General features: G+C 55.8%; 1 protein-coding gene across 4 annotated transcripts; it reads right to left on the bottom strand.

The window, feature by feature from the left end:
- Positions 1 to 1,795: 1,795 nt before the first annotated feature.
- ISG20 (interferon stimulated exonuclease gene 20) lies at positions 1,796 to 16,026 on the bottom strand. 4 transcript variants are annotated; one of them, XM_070400321.1, is made up of 4 exons: positions 15,884 to 16,026; positions 15,258 to 15,504; positions 3,636 to 3,836; positions 1,796 to 2,012 (listed from the first exon to the last, which is right to left on the bottom strand). In XM_070400321.1, the coding sequence occupies exons 2-4, from the start codon at positions 15,483 to 15,485 to the stop codon at positions 1,926 to 1,928; spliced, it is 516 nt and encodes a 171-aa protein (XP_070256422.1). In that variant the 5' UTR covers positions 15,486 to 15,504; positions 15,884 to 16,026; the 3' UTR covers positions 1,796 to 1,925. The 4 variants fall into 4 exon arrangements, with proteins under 4 accessions (XP_070256422.1, XP_070256423.1, XP_070256421.1 ...); XM_070400322.1 differs by having other exon boundaries at positions 15,797 to 15,884; XM_070400320.1 differs by lacking the exon at positions 15,884 to 16,026 and adding an exon at positions 15,793 to 15,881.
- Positions 16,027 to 16,578: the final 552 nt, after the last annotated feature.

Genomic DNA, 16,578 nt, shown 5'->3' on the forward strand with positions numbered 1-16,578 from the left:
CCACCCCCGTCGCCTGCGTTCCTCCTTGGGCTGGTTCTGCCTGCACTGCAGCCAGCCTGGCTGATAGACGGACCAAGGGCACCACCTGGTGGCCAGGCAAGGCAGCTGCAGCTGGCCGCTTTGGAGGTTTACAAAAATCATACAACAGCAGAGGGCAGCAGAGAGCCCTGAGGACGCAAACTGCACCTCTCCCTCCTCCTCCCTCCCCCCCTCCTTCCCCCCCTCCCTCCCCCCCCTCCTTCCCCCCCTCCCTCCTCCCCCGCCCCGTTCCCTCACCTGGGAGGGAGCCTTCCTGGTTCACAGAGGTTAGGGTGCGAACGGGGAGGTACAGCCATTGCAAAGCAGTGGTAGTGGGAAGCACTCCAGTTGGGGGTCCAACGGGCCTGGATTCGAATCCTTTATGCCCTCAACCTTACCTGTAGCGGTGCTACGTAGGATATGGCCCTCTTTCTCTGCATGAGCAGGCAGCAAGGGGGTGGCAGGGGACGAGGCTGGGCCAGTGACAGGAGTCCGGCCTGGTGGCCCTCAGCGCCTAGGGCAGTGACTCTGAACTGTGGCTGCACTTTACAGTCACCTGGCGCTTAGGAGGTGCCTCTCGAAGCCTGGTCCTGGGCCAGCAGGATCGGCTGCGGCAGGGAACTTGGTAGGAATTCAGATCCTGGGGCTCCACCTAGACCTGCTGAGTCAGAAACTGGGGGTGGGCCCAGCACCCTCCAGATACTGGGGCTGCTTAACAAAGCCCCTGGGCACGATTCAAATATCCTAGAGAGAACAGCCATTCTTGCCCCGCCAGCATGGCTCAGGGGTTGAGCATCAACCCATGAACCAGGAGGTCACAGTTCGATTCCCGGTCAGGGCACATGCCCGGGTTGTCGGCTCGATCCCCCAGTGTGGGGCGTGCAGGAGGCAGCCGATCCATGATTCTCTCTCCTCATTGATGTTTCTGCCTCTCTCTCCCTCTCCCTTCCTCTCTGAAATCAATAAAAACATATTAAAAAAAAAAAAAAGAACAGCCATGCATGCTTAGTGGGTCTAACGTGAGACCCAGGCACGGATGGAAATAGCAGCTCTGTAGCCGATTCTAATGGGCAGTCAGCGCTCTGGGGTAGACCCTTCTCCCCCCACCTGACCCTTCCTTCAGGGGGCCAGGCTGGGTGCCGCTGCTCTCCCCGGGGTCCCCTGACCCTCAGGTGGCCCGGAGACTGAGCGCCAGTCATGACACGTGGTGGGTGCCTGAGCTCCGACAGGTGCGGTGACGAGGTTTCGTAGGCAGCATCTCCCAAGAATCCTATGAATTGTGAAGAGTTCCCCATTTTACAGATGGAGAAACTGAGGCACGGGAGGTTCAGTAACTCGCCCTGTGTCACGCCGCTGCCCAGTGGCAGAGCCAGGACTCCAGCGCGTCCACTGGCTCTACTCCCTACTTCACGGATAAGAGGAGGTCGCCAGGGGTGACACCCGTCACCCCGCCTGTGCCTTCGCTTCAAACCTCACCGTGGCCGTGACACCAACTTCAGGATGGCATGGATGGACCTGTGAGCCGGGAGCCACCCCCGGGAAATAATGCCACCTCTCGGGGCGTGGAAGCAACTGGAAAAGGGAGGGAGTGGCAGGAGTTGGTAATGAAGTCACACAACCCCCAGGATTCAGGATATGAAGGAAACGGACACTTGTCCCCCCACATCCCGGCTCAAGTCTCCGCGGCCCTCTCAGCATCACACAGACCGGGTCCCGCCCGCCGTTCCCCGGCTCGGAGAGAAGAAAGGAAAAGACAAGAAGAGGACCCGGGGTGGCGTAGAGAAAATATAGAGGCGTTTTACTACCAAAGATGCATTTTCCAAGAGCAAAGGCGTCACAGTTCTGAAGGCCCCTGTGGCCCCTGGGGGAGGGGCTGAGTCCAGCGGGCACCACCGGGCGGGCGGCCCTCAGTGGGCGCGGATTCTTCGGGAGATCTGATAGAGCTCCATGGTTGCCCTGGCGTCTTCCACCGAGCTGTGGCCCGACAGGCTGTTCTGCAGACACACGGACAGAGTGGGGACTTGCGGGCGGGCCCCATCCACAGGCCTGGTGTGACCCGCCCTTCCCTGCTCACACCCCGACTTCCAGGCCCCAAGGTGAGTCGGTGGGGGGGGGGGTCTCCCCAGGACTCTGACACCCTGGACTTTACAGGTAGCTGGACCAGGCCTGGCTTCCCCCGTTAGCCGTGGGACCGGGGCACGAAGGCCTGGGACCGGGACATGGCTGGGCACCTCAGCAGCATCCTGGCAACCAGTGGCCCTCAGGGCGCTCACACCCGGTGACTGATGGCACTGCAGACTTGCCACAGGACACAGGGGCCGGAGCAGCTCTGCAGGGCGCTCTCGGGCACCCCAGAATATGTCACCGAGAGATTCCACAGTGTCCCTCGCTCAGCCGGTTGAGAAGGTGCTGTCCAGTGAACCGCTGTGCTGGCCCTTCTGTCCTTGGCCCCGTGTGCCTCAAGGCTGACGGCGGAGCCCAAACCCAGCCCGCTCTCCTGCTTCCGCATGAGCCCCGCTCCCCAGCCAAGCAGGCTGGGGCTCCTGTGGTCCCCTCCTGCACCCCGTCTCCTGCCTGCCCCCACTGACAGCCGCCTTTCAGACTCCATCCAGATCTGGTCTCCTGTCCTGCCACCCACCTACCACCCGTGCCCCCAGGACGCCTGCCCTGCCCTGCCCTCCACGGGACACTCCCCACAGTGTGTGCTGATGATCCAGCTAGGGGCCGCCCTCCACGGAACCAACAGTTCCTCCAGGACACAGCCTTGCTCACCTGACGTCCCCAGCCTCTGGGTCAGTAGGTGCGTGATCAACACCTGTTGCCCCGGGAGACACGGCCCCTCTGAAAGGTGCACAGCCCCTCAGGACTAAAGGGACTCAGAGTGTCTCCGGGGCCAACTAAAGGGTGTCCCAAAATTCACGCAAGATTTGAATTTTACGCCATTTGTGCTGTAAAGTGTTGCCAACGGAAAAAAAAAGATAGTGTGACAGCTGACAGTTCAGGGTTATTAAAAATGGAGCGCCACACGAAAGACCAACGCGTTATCATTGTTGAGCAATATTTTAAAAATAATGAAGGTTTGGCAGCTACAGTTCACAATTTTCGTGCAAAATATGGTCGGGATAGTGATTTAACTTCATCACCTGTGAAGAGATTAATTAAAAAATTTAGGGAGACTGGACAAATTAGTGATCTTAAACACTCTGGCCGTCCTTGAACAAGCCGTTCAACACAAGACATCGAAGCAGTTCGTGAGAGTGTTGCTGAGGGTCCAGGGACATCAATTCGGCACCGTGGTCAAGAATTGGACATTTCAAGAAGCTCTCTACAGCGTATTCTCACGATATGCCCTTCCATACATAACCCCATACTGTATACTTTATGAATCAATAAAAAATTTACAATTTTTAATTATAAGCCTGTGTTTTCTATCAAAATTACTTCTTGCGTGAATTTTGGGACACCCTTTATTTGCTCGGTTGCCCCTGCTGGGGTTTAGTGTCTTGGAGGGAAGGGCCAGGCCCCCCCCAGACCGGACCCTCCTAGGGGTGCCTCGGACGGGCTGCCCCGAGGCCGGCTCTTCGGCCCCCAGCCTGGGAGGGGAGGGGGCGCCTCACCTGGATGCGCCTCCCCAGGAGCCGCTCGCTGAGCACGCGGAGGGAGACACGCTTGCAGCGGTGCAGGTCGGCCTCCCGCCACAGCAGCCTATCGCTGGCCGTGTCGTAGATGGCGTACTTGCTCATGTCCTCTTTCAGAGCGTCGAAGTCGTGCTTCAGGTCGTGACCCACCACCAGCTTGCCTCTCAGGAGCTGCAGGATCTGGCCGGGAAGACACGCACCCCCACACGCATCACCCAGGGCCTCCAGGGTGGGCCACTGGGTGCTGTCCTGAGCTGGCAAGGAAGGTGGGAGCAGCCCCCCCTTGACCTGCTGTGTGACCTTGGGCAAAGCACTGTCCCTCTCTGAACTTCAGACATATCATATCCAAAATGAGAGGAGTGTGGACCAAGTCCCTCCTCACGCTTAGCAGTGTAGGTCTGTCTGTGTTCAAGGCCCATACGATGCCTTCAGTGGTTTCAGTGTGGAGTAGCAATGCGTGAGCTAATAGAAAAATATCGATCGGTCTCTGTCGCCGGTTCCTGACCTAGAGCCCCTGAAACCCTTGGGCTTTCCTGGGCGACAGGTGTGTCTTTTGTTCTACGGAGGCAGCTCTGGGTGGGGGCTGGTCACCAGAAAGACCGAGCCGTGATCAGAAGCTTGGCCTTTTCAGCCCCTCCTCTCGTTCTCTTGGGAGGACTTCAGAACCGAAGACTAAATGATCGGTCAGTGTGGCGTTAAGCCATGAAGTTGATGGTTTCGTCACAGCACGTATAGAGCGACGGGGAGGGGCTGTAGCTCGCTAGCTCTTGCAAATGGAAAAAAATGGGAGCACCAAGAAGCGAAGCCATTTGCCCGAGGTTGCTCTGATGATTTCCAAAAGGAGTTTGTAGATTTCATGACGCTCCTCTCGCAGCATCTGGGGTCTGACTCCCCACCGCCTCCCACAGGGGCCAGCCTGCGTGACTTCTGACTTCTCTGTGGGGCCAGTATCCCTGGGTCCCTGAGCTCCCCTGAGGCCTGGGGAGACCACACAGAGACAGATATGCAGGCCGGAGGAGCCCCCTGCCAGACGACGCACCGGTGGGTGGGTGGTGGGCCAGCACACCTGGCAATGATTCCAGCCCTCGGCCCCTCCCTCCGCCCCCACGTACCAGCTGTCCCCGTCCGCCAAGCCCTGCCCAGATTGCGGGTACATGAGAGAAATAAGTATTGACGTTATTTGAACCGGCAGGTTTGGGGGTGACTTGCTAAGCATCATTAGAGAAATGGGGCAATCACACGGCTCCTGGCAGAGCAGCCTTCAAAGCCGGCACCATCCTTTGGGGAAAGAGCAGGGGACCCCCCCCCCCCCCCACACACACACACACCACCACCTCCCTGCAGCCTAGCGGCCAAGCTGCAGGGAGCAACCCTGAGCCCCTGAGAGTGCTTCCGGCCGGAGCCCTGCACACGCACCCAAGCCTCCGTTCTCTCTCCTCCCGTGGTGGCTCTGCAGAGCCTGCCTCTGGCCTCACAGGCCGGTCGCCTTCCTTTTCCTGGGCTGCGTTAGAGAGGAAGGGAAGGGTGAGCCGGATGCACCCCGGTGGAAGGGGCAGCTCAGGGCCCTCTTGGGGCCGCCTTTGGAAGCTCGCAGACAGCCTGCATCGCTTCTTCCGTGCGTAGCCCAGGACCCCAGTCTGTGCCCCCCCCCCCCCGCATCCTGCTTCTGCCCTGAGTGGCCTCCTGAGACTTCACGGGGGGCCTCTGATTGACTCTCCCTTGGAGACCAGAGGACCAATATGCCCACTTTACAGAAGAGAAAGCTGAGGCTCAGAGAGGTGAGGGGACTTGTCCACCGTCCCGTCCCAGCGCTGGAGGCATCCGCAGGCAGGGTGGCCGGCCTGCCCGCCATTCTCGTGGTTTGGTTGGGGCCTTCCCTGGACGCAGCGTGCTGGGCACTGGGACCAGGGCAAGCTCGTTTGAGGAGCAAAGCTGCCAGTTCTTGATGGACACCAGTGCCTCCTCACCCTGGGGCTCAGGGTGCCCTTGGGGCTTCTCACTGAAACCTGGATTCTGCATTTCTAGCAGGCGAGGGCCCAGGACGTGTGCTCAAGGAAAGGGCGCTGGCCAGCGCGTAGAGAAAGCAGAGAAAGCACCCAGGCACCCCTGGGAGAGTGGGGAAGTGTGCCTGCGGCTGTGGGTCACACCCCTTCCCTTGCTCACATCCTGTGTTTGCAAACAATGTGGCCTGTTTTCCCGGCTGGGGGCTGGCTCGGGCCCAGCTCACACACAGCTCACACACGCCCTGAGGGAGCGATCTCCCATTCCAGAGGCAGCCACGGGGGTCCCAGATCTTGTAGGGCCAAGTCATGGTGGGGTGCATTCCTGGGAAATTCATCACTTCCCGAGCCTGAGGGTCCTGGGGCGGGGGGGGGGGGCCCAGGACTCATCATGAGACAAGGGGGTGTGGGGGTGGACACGCAGAGGAAGGACAAGGAAGCAGGGCAAAGGGGAGAGCCACAACCCTTCAGGCCAGAAATGCTGAGCATGGGCAGGGAGAGCTGGCTGGGACGTGCTGTGTGGCCTCAGGGAGCTTAAAGAGCATCTCTGGGCTTCTGTTCCCCATGTGTCAGGTGAGCCTCCAGGGGCCAGCTGGCAGCCAGGGCTCCCCTGGCTTTCTGAGGCAGGGCTGGGGAGGGGAAGGGGGACCTTCTGAAGCCCAGGCAGGTGGGGAGGTACCAGCCCGCAGGACCTCAGGGCCGTGGGATCTGCCCCGAGTCAGTGTAATGAGGCAGGTGTATCACACACAGGAGGTGGAGTTGCTCAAACTCGGGGAAAGAACTGGAGAGGGGTGGGGGGAAGGGACATCAATCTGTCTGCCTTCGTTATCCTGGCACCCGGCCAGGTACTTTCCGCACCCCGTCATGCGGCCTCTCAGCAAGAGTATTTTTAGTTCCATTTTACCGAGGGTGGGGCCCAGGGATCAGAGAGGTTAAGACGCTTGCTCAGGTCACACAGCTGGCGAGTTGAGAGCTGGGATGCACCTGAGCCTGTCACTGTGATTGTGGTTGTGATGGTCACCACTACGAAGAACGCAGGGGCTGTATTAACGCCATTCATCTCAGAGCAGAGAGCACTCCGTGAAGGTTTCTGGAACCAGGAAGACGGCTTCTGGGAGGCAGGGATCGACATACCATGTGACCAACAGAGAGCAGGGCTGCAGAGCCGTGTGTACCCAGGTCGCAGAGACAGGGAGGGGCTGGCCCAGGTGTCTGCCCGTATATTCTCCCTCCACCGAGTTTCACTCTCGTTCCAAGTATTTCCCAGATCAAAAGTCACCCTTGTTGAACATCCAGAGGGCGGTCTCTACCCCAGAATCCACTGACTCACACAGCGGGGGAGGGGCCCTCGCCAGCGTTCAGGGCGTTGTCTGCCTTGCACGAGTGTGGACATCTCTGCACTGAAGACTGTGCAGCAGCTCAGAGCTGCTGCTTCCATCATCCATTCACCTATTCCTCCATTCGTTCCTGTATCCACTCCTCCATTTGTTCCTGTATCCACTCCTCCATTCGTTCCTGTACCCACTCTTCTATTCCTTCATTAGTTCCTGTATCCATTCATGATTCCTTCACTAATTCCTGTGTTCATTCCTTCATTGGTTCCTGTATCCATTCTTCCATTCCTTCATTGGTTCCTGTATCCACTCATCCATTCCTTCATTGGTTCCTGTATCCATTCTTCCATTCCTTTATTAGTTCCTATATCCATTCCTCCATCCCTTCATTAGTTCCTGTATCCATCCATTCATTCCTTCATTACTTCCTGTATCAATTCATTGATTCCTTCACTAATTCCTGTATCCATTCCTTCATTAGTTCCTGTATCCATTCTTTCATTAGTTCCTGTATCCATTCATGATTCCTTCACTAATTCCTGTATCCATTCCTTCATTGGTTCCTGTATCCATTCCTCCATTCCTTCATTAGTTCCTGTATCCATTCCTTCATTAGTTCCTGTATCCATTCATGATTCCTTCACTAATTCCTGTATTCATTCCTTCATTGGTTCCTGTATCCACTCCATTCCTTCATTAGTTCCTATATCCACTCATCCATTCCTTCATTGGTTCCTGTATCCACTCCTCCATTTGTTCCTGTATCCACTCCTCCATTCCTTCATTAGTTCCTGTATCTACTCTTCCATTCCTTCATTGGTTCCTGTATCCATTCACCTATTCCTTTATTAGTTCCTATATCCATTCCTCCATCCCTTCATTGGTTCTTGTATCCATCCATTCATTCCTTCATTAGTTCCTGTATCCATTCATTGATTCCTTCACTAATTCCTGTATCCATTCCTTCATTAGTTCCTGTATCCACTCATCCATTTCTTCATTAGTTTCTGTATCCATTCATGATTCCTTCATTAATTCCTGTATTCATTCTTTCATTGGTTCCTGTATCCACTCCATTCCTTCATTAGTTCCTATACCCACTCATCCATTCCTTCATTGGTTCCTGTATCCATTCTTCCATTCCTTCATTGGTTCCTGTATCCATTCCTTCATTAGTTCCTATATCCACTCATCCATTCCTTCATTGGTTCCTGTATCCATTCACCTATTCCTTTATTAGTTCCTATATCCATTCCTCCATCCCTTCATTGGTTCTTGTATCCATCCATTCATTCCTTCACTAGTTCCTGTATCCATTCATTGATTCCTTCACTAATTCCTGTATCCATTCCTTCATTAGTTCCTGTATCCTTTCCTCCATTCCTTCATTGGTTCCTGTGTCCATTCATCCATTCCTTCATTAGTTCCTGTATCCATTCCTCCATTTCTTCCTTGGTTCCTGTGTCCATTCATCCATTCCTTCATTAGTTCCTGTACCCATTCATTCATTCCTTCATTAATACCTGTATCCATTCTTCCATCTCTCCATTGATTCGTGTATCCATTCATCCATTCCCGGCTGCCAGGACAGGTGGCTGTCAGGGCCTGTAAGGATGTTTTCCTTGTGGAGGCCCGGGTCCTTTACTCTCATCTTCAGGAGGGGCCCGGTCCTCCTCTTTCCTGTCCCCTGCTTGTGTCTTCTCCTCACGAGGCAGCTAACCCTGGGGGAACCTGGATACTGAATTCGTCCTCCATCTGGCTGAGCCCATAGGCACCTGCCCAACGGTGGCCCCCCAACAAGGCACCCCACCAGGGCGAGGGCTGCTGTGCTGGTTCCATATGAAATAGCTTCTGGTCCACAAGCTACCGCGGCCTCCCTCGTGTCCTCCGTGTGTCCCTCCTAAACCACGATGCTCCACAGGATTCGGTTCCCTTGTTTGCAAAGTAAAAATGCAATTATCCCTCCAATCCCCATCATGGGGTAGATGCTACTCCCCATACTGGGCTAACATTAAAAGAGCATTAACTTATAGAAGTGAGTTACAAGCTATTAAGAAGTACTGTTAGTTAAAAAAAAGAAAGAAAGAAAATAAAAGGGTAATTAATCTGCAGGTGAGAGCCCTGAGTCTGTGCACTAAGTTGCATCCCAAGTTGCTGTGTGTCCTTAGGCAAGTCACTGCCCCTCTCTGGACCTCAGTCTCCTCATGAGTTCCTTCTTGTGCTGACAGTTTGAATTGTGGGGACTCCTCTGGCTTGGGCCTGCCAGGATGGTAGGATTTCTAGGGGCAGGGACTCGGGACAAGTAGAGGTTTGTCTGAAGCACAGGTGGGTGGTGGCTGAGCTGTGAGAGAAGGCAGGTACGTTGAGGCTCAGAGGAATTTAGGCCAGGGGGGCCCTGGGAGGCTGTGATCTGAGCCAGGCCTGGGGAAGCCTCTCAGGCAGCAGGGTAGGCAACAAGCAGGCAGAAAATGAGGGCCAGAGTCTAAGGCTGCATTCTCTAGGGGAGTCAGAGAGGCGACTCAGATGAAAAATCAAGATTTCTGTCTTTTCCCCACGGGCACATTAGTGGCCATGCGCCATGAACTGGGCACTGAGCTAAGGCTATAGGCCAGTGGTCAGCAAACTGCGGCTCGCGAGCCACATGCGGCTCTTTGGCCCCTTGAGTGGGGCTCTTCCACAAAATACCACATGCGGGCGCGCATGTACAGTGCGACTAAAACTTTGTGGCCCATGCCCAGAAGTCGGTATTTTGTGGAAGAGCCACACTCAAGGGGCCAAAGAGCCCTATGTGGCTCGCGAGCCGCAGTTTTCCGACCTCTGCTATAGGCCATCACCGCTTCCAGACTCCCCTGTGTTGGAAGGAAAAACCAGTACTCCCCTTTCTCCGGTGAGAAAACAGGCTCAGAAAGGTCCATATCTCTATATAATAAAAGGGTAATATGCAAATTGACCCTAACAGTGGAATGACCGGGAACGACTGGTTGCTATGACGCACACTGACCACCAGCGGGCAGACATTCAATGCAGGAGCTGCCCGCTGGTGGTCAGTGCTCTCCCACAGGGGGAGCTCCACTCAGCCACAGGCTGGGCTGACTGGCTGCAAGCACAACGGCGGTGGTGGGAGCCTCGGCAGCACTAAGGATGTCTGACTGACAGCTTAGGCCCACTCCCTGAGGTCCTAAGCCATCAGTCGGACATCCCCTGAGGGCTCCTGGGCTTCCAGAGGGATGTCTGACTGCCACCGTAGGCCTGATCCCCCGGGGAGTAGGCCTAAGCTGGCAGGCGAACATCTCTCGAGGGGTCCCAGACTGCGAGAGGGCGCAGGCCAGGCTGAGGCCCCCCCACCCCCACCGAGTGCATGAATTTTTGTGCACTGGGCCTCTCGTATATACATAAAAAAGAAAGGGTTTCTCACTTGCTCAAGGTCACACGGGCCAGTCAGTGATGGAAGCAGGAAGCGGGAACCCCAGCTGTGGGTCCAAAGACCCATTTCAGAGTCTCGCCTCGCTCCTGGGGTGGCTCGGTGCCTGCTCTGGGCAGGGCTTCGTGCCACTCTCAAGAAGCACTGGGCCTGGCATCACCTCTACCTGAGAACCAAAGCATTTCTGCACCCAGGCTGGACGAGGCTGAGGTGTCCTGCCTTCCAGGGCAGTGCTAAGGGCGCCCAGGGAACGGCCCGAATGTCCACGCCCAGAGGTGCCACAAGTGTGTCTTTGCTGCCTCCTGTCCCCCTGCTCCGGGCTCTTTCGCTTTCTGCCGCTCTGATGGGAGGGAGGCTGGGGAGGCGGAGGAAGGATGGGGTCCCGCCGTCCACCTGACTGCTCAGCGGGGATCTGAGTGTGGGGAGCTCCTCTCAGTGCCCTTGGCCTCTCGCTGGCGCCTGAACTGACCCACCTCTTCTTCTTTTTTTTTTAAATATATTTTTATTGACTTCAAAGAGAAACATCAATGATGAGAGGGGATCATGGATCGGCTGCCTCCTGCACGCCCCCTGCTGGGGATCGAGCCTGCAACCCGGGCATGTGCCCTGACAGGGAATCGAACCCAGGACCCTCCAGTCCGCAGGCCGATGCTCTATCCACTGAGCCACACCAGCCAGGGCCTGTCCCTTTTTTATGCTGCTCTCCCCTTCTTGGTGAGTCGCCTTTGGTCTCCTCTGTCCTAACATTTCCTTCTTTCTAGTCCTCTGCTACTTATGTCTCAGCTCCCCCTCACCACTCCCCCATAGCTGCTCCTTAGGGACTCTGATTCTCTCCCATTGTCCTCTCTCCCTCACTCCCATCTCTCCTCCACAGCATTCCTCCCCCACCCCATTGTAGTTTTTCTGAAACTGGCTCTGATCCTGTCATGCTCTTGCTCAAGAATCTTCAGTGGCTCCCTATGGCCTACTCAGCTGCATGCGCAAACTCCTCCCACCTCTTGCACATGCCACCAGCCTCCTGGAGTCTCTCCAGAACCACCATGATATATAGTGCCCCCCCCCCCCCCCGCCAGGGCTCCCCAGCACCCTCTTAGCACCTCTAGGTCAGTGCTGACCAAGAGAAATAGACCAGGAGCCACATTATGGCATTTACATCATCTAGTAGCCATATTGGAAAAGGTTCAAAGGAAATAGGTCAGGTTAGTTTTGATATGTTTTATTTAACCGAATAGACCCAAAATACTACCATGTCAACAGGTCATCGCTATAGAAAGTTACCCAGGTATTTTATGATTTTTTTTTTAAACAAACAAGTCTTTGAAATGCAGGGTACACTCACAGCACTTGGCGGTTCAGACCAGCTGCTTTCCGGGGGCTCACCGGCCACGTGGGCACCCCACCCTATGGGACACACAGCCCTAGAGGTTTCGAGCCCGAGTTCGAATCCTGACCAGCCCTTCCCATTCTGTTTTATGGATTTGGGCCCGTTATTCAGTGTTATGGGCTGAATTGTGCCAACTCTGTCCACCCCAGGCCGGCCAGATTCACTTGTTGAAATCCCTAGTTCCTCAAAACGTGGTTTATGTGGAAGTAGGATCTGTGCAGACGGAGTTAGGGGGAGCCCCGAGTCCAAATAACGGGAGCTTTGATAAAAAGGGGGAATCTGGGCACAGAGACGCGCACGGGGAGAACGCCACGTGAACGCGAAGGCAGAGGTTGAGGTGACATGTCTACAAGCCGACGAACACCAAAGATTGCCAGCCCACGCCTGGGAGCTGGGAGAGACCTAGAAACATTCTCCCCCTCAGCCCTCAGAGAGAACCAACCCCGGGCGCTGGCCGGGCCGCTCAGTGGTCAGAGTGTCCATCCCAATACACCAAGGTTGTGCGTTCGATTCCCAGTCACAGACAAGAATTAACCAATGAGCCCTAACTGGTTTGACTCAGTGGATAGAGCGTCGGCCTGCGGACTCAAGGGTCCCAGGTTCGATTCTGGTCAAGGGCATGTACCTTAGTTGTGGGCACATCCCCAATAGGGAGTGTGCAGGAGGCAGCTGATCGATGTTCCTCTCTCATCGATGTTTTTAACTCTCTATCCCTCTCCCTTCCTCTCTGTAAAAAAATCAATAAACTATATTAAAAAAAAAAAAGAATTAACCAATGAGTGCGTCAATAGGTAGACCAACAAATCCATCTCTCTCTCTCTCTCTTTCTCTCTCTCTCCTCCATTTTCCTTCCCACCTCTCTCTCAAATAAATAAATTTAAAAGAAGAAGAAAGAGCGAAACTCCACTGGCTCACACTTTTTTTTTTTTTTTTTAAATATCAGAGAGGAAGGGAGAGGGAAAGAGAGAGAGAAACATCAATGATGGGAGAGAATCATTGATTGGCCTCCTCCTGCACATGCCCCACTGGGGATCAAGCCCACAACCCAGGCATGTGCCCTTGGCTGGAATCGAACCCGGGACCCTCCAGTCCGCAGGCTGACACTCTAGCCACTGAGCCAAACGGGCTAGGGCTGGCTCACACCTTTTGATCTTGGACTTCTAGCCTCCAGAACTGAGAGACACACACTTCCGCTGCTTACGCCCCCCAGTTGCGGTCCTTCGTTACAGTGGCCCTAGCCAGGCAGTACATCCACTGGTCCAGGTCAGCCTGTTTCCTTATCTGTGACATGGGGTTACAGGGCGGACAATCAGGGTAGCTAGAGTGAGTCCCTAGAGCAGTGATGGCGAACCTATGACACGCGTGTCAGAGGTGACATGCGAACTCATTTTTTTTTTTTGGTTGATTTTTTCTTTGTTAAATGGCATTTAACTATATAAAATAAATATCAAAAATATAAGTCTTTGTTTTACTATGGTTGCAAATATCAAAACATTTCTATATGTGACACGGCACCAGAGTTAAGTTAGGGTCTTTCAAAATGCTGACACGCCGAGCTCAGAAGGTTCTCCATCCCTGCCCGAGAGGCACCCTCCCCTGGCACTTTTCTCAGTCCCCACAAGCATCCTATGACATTGCTTCGTTGTCACCTCTGGGTGTGGAAACTGGGTGCAGAGAGGTGGACTGACCTGCCGGGATTCAGACCTGAGCTACCTCCGGGAACCCTCCTGGGAGCCCACCTTGGCAGGTTGTTCGGTGAGGCATGAATGCGCTGGAGACAGAGTCAGGAAACCCTACACCAGTACGTAGTAGCTACGCGCCCTGGCCGGCGGCTCCGTTGGTGTTGGCAGGAGCGCCCTCCTGTACACCAAAAGGTTACAGGTGTGATCCCCGGTCAGGGTGCCTGCAGGAGGCAACCGATGGATGTTTCTCTCTCACCAAATTCTCTCTCTCTTGTGGACGAAAGGGGCCACATGCGGACCTGACCAGCTCAGGGGAGGCCTGCATGGCGGTCTTGCAAACTCAGAGACCTAAAGTCACCACAAAGGATGGTCTGAAATTAAACTTTGACTAAAAGCAGTTGTGGTGGGCAGTTACTTCCTGGGCTGGTATCTTCCCTGACAAGGTCAACCTTTCCCTTAACCGAGCCTATCTGTCTTTTTGCATCGATGATAACATACCCTTGAAGTGTCTGGGTAACTTGTAACTTCCCTTTTTTCTGGAGCCCCTGGGGCACCACCAAATGTGCTGGGCGCCAGGACAGAGACCACAGATTCCTTCATTATCATGTTAATTGTTCCCGCACCCACCTAAGTACGTGTCCATTATGTTACTTTTTATGCAATCCCAGGGGTGTCTCCCCTCCCCCCTGCCCCCCTTTGCTTGATCCCACCTCCTTAATCTACCACCAATCAATTTCATGTAACCTTTGATTGCCATGTATAAATACAGATGTAACCGGCCATTCTCCCGAGCATTATCTCAATCCATTGAGGTTCAGCTTCCCAGCATTTGTCGACAGTTTGGGTCAAATAAACTCACAGAAATTCTTTACAAGTTTCAATGGTTTCTTTACATTAACAAAGTAAAGATGGAAACATTAAAAAAAATTCCTTCTCTCTCTCTCTCTCTCTCTCTCTCTCTCTCTCTCTCTCTTTCTCACCAATGAAAACGTGTCCTTTGGGTGAGGATTAAAAAACAAACAATAACCCCAAACACAATAGCGGTTTTATCTCTAGCACCTGAGCCTGGCGTGGGAGGTGTGGGAAGTTGAGAGCGTGTGGGAAGTTGAGACAAACCTCACTTCCCCCTGTTCGACTTGGACATCCCCAAGCCCCAGCGGCGCAGAAACCAATGCGTGCGTTCGTTTGCCCTTCAACACCTTCCCAGAAGTGACTAACCTGGGGCCCCCTGTGAAGTAAGTGCTTGAGTTTGTTTTCTGTTTGGTGATTCTGAGAAACAGAAAGTTAAACCTGGAGCAGCTGCAGGAGGGGGTGGGTCTCGGGACCACAGACTGACAGCTGACAGACTGACAGCCGGCCCAGCCTGCCTGCCGCTGCAGCGGGGGTCCGGGAGCAAGCCCTCCCCTCGGGCCAGTGTTTAGGGACCCGGAGGGCACCCTGCCAGGGCCCGGCCAGTGAAGGCCTCCGCCCCGGACCCGCCCATATCGCCACACGGGGCTCACCGGTGGGGGCCGGCCGGGTATAGAGGAAAGAATGGGGAATTCAGATCCCCAATCAGTGCGAGGAACATCAGGTGGGACCGTAGTTCATCATCATCACAGACCAGCAGGAGGGCCAGAGCACAGGTGGAAGTCAGCATGGGGACACAGGATGAGTAGCACAGGTCGGGGATCCCCCACTTGGGGAAGGCGCCAGGGAAGTGTGTCTGTGTTGGGCGATGGTGTCTGCACCCCCACCCCCCACCCCCCTTGGCCCGGCTGGCACACCGCCCTTCACTCACCTCCAGCCTGGCCACGGCGAAGGGTGTGGCCTTCTCCATGTGCCGGGCCGTGACCCCGCTGACCGCGGTTCTGTAATTGGTGATCTCCCCCTCGGGCCGGATGAACTTGTCGTAGACCACGGCGCCCTCGATGTCCACGAGGCTGCACCGGGCCAAGCCGCTCTCGTTGTTGGGCCCCAGCCCCACCATCTCACAGTCCATGGCCACCACCTCCATGCTGCTCGCCATGCTTGCCCCGGACGCTCAGCTGCGCCGGAGAACAGGAGGCATTAAGGACATCGTCACCCGGGGGCCAAGTGGGGCCCAGGCGTCCCCGGCCACCACCCAGCCAGCCTGCGCTCTGTGCCCTGCCCTTATCACGAACGCCACCTGGCAAAGGGAAGTTGGCCTCTTGCCACCCTGCCGGCGTCCTGGCCTGGCAGTGCCAGGGCTTGCGATCCTGCTTGACGGACACAGGACCAGGAGGCCACCTCCCCTGACCTGCTACCCCCGAGACAGGCCCTGACCCCGCCATCCCTGCGGCGCCCACCCTCACCTGCCTGCTTCCTGTGCTCTCGTCTCGCGCCTCTGCCTCTCTGTGGCCACTTGTCAGCTGCCGAGGTCCGTCCCTCTCAGCGGTGACTCACCTCTGATTTCAAGCGGGGAATCCTGACCCCGCTGGCCTGGCGCGGCTTCGGTTTCAGGTTCGTTTTCGAGTGAGCACGTGGCCATCTCCTGCCGGGAGATGCAGCTCGGCCGGCCGGCACCTGAGTCAGGGCTGGCAGAGCGGCCAGGCTCCATGCCCCACTGCCCTGCCTCTGCCCCACCCATGTCCGCCAGCTAATCGCTCAGCTGACGCCGCTGGCTGACGTGGAGGGAGTGGATTGCAACATCTCGCTTTCCTTTCTCACCCTCCGCCCAGAGAGTAAACATCTCGGGGCGATCGGAACTCCGGGAATGTGCCCCAGCTTCTGGGCTGCTACCGGCCTGGCACTCTAGGGTTTTTGTGTTGAGGGGGAGGGGGCGGGGGAAGTTGGCCTGAGGGACTGGGAGGCTCTTAATTGGGAAGGGCAGAAGGCGAGGGGAGAGGGGGCCAGCCCCCAGCCCAGCCCAGCCCAGCCCAGCCCGCGAAGGCAGGGATGCAGGAACAGAGCCCTCACAGCCTCCGTTGGTCCAGGGTGTCCCAGAAACGGCTCAGTCCGCCCTGCTACAGGCTCTGTCTCCCAGCGGGGCTGGCAGTTTGGGGACAAGGGGGAGCAGGCTTGGAGGGAGCCCCTACCTGCCCGGCCATATTTCCTCCTGGTTATTCTCTTTCAAGCTGGACCTTTAACTCCTCAGAGTG

The sequence above is a fragment of the Myotis yumanensis genome, unplaced genomic scaffold (genome assembly GCF_028538775.1).
Source record: "Myotis yumanensis isolate MYYU_CA2020_CCGP unplaced genomic scaffold, mMyoYum1.0.hap1 SCAF_20, whole genome shotgun sequence".
Lineage (NCBI taxonomy): Eukaryota > Metazoa > Chordata > Mammalia > Chiroptera > Vespertilionidae > Myotis > Myotis yumanensis.

Coding starts and splice junctions, on each gene's coding strand:
- ISG20 (XM_070400321.1), bottom strand. CDS start 15,485: ATGGCGAGCAGCATGGAGGTGGTGGCCATGGACTGTGAGATGGTGGGG. Junction 3,837..15,257: donor TCGCCGTGGCCAGGCTGGAG/GTGAGTGAAGGG, acceptor CTTCCCGGCCAG/ATCCTGCAGCTCCTGAGAGG. Junction 2,013..3,635: donor TCCTGGGGAGGCGCATCCAG/GTGAGGCGCCCC, acceptor GTGTGTCTGCAG/AACAGCCTGTCGGGCCACAG.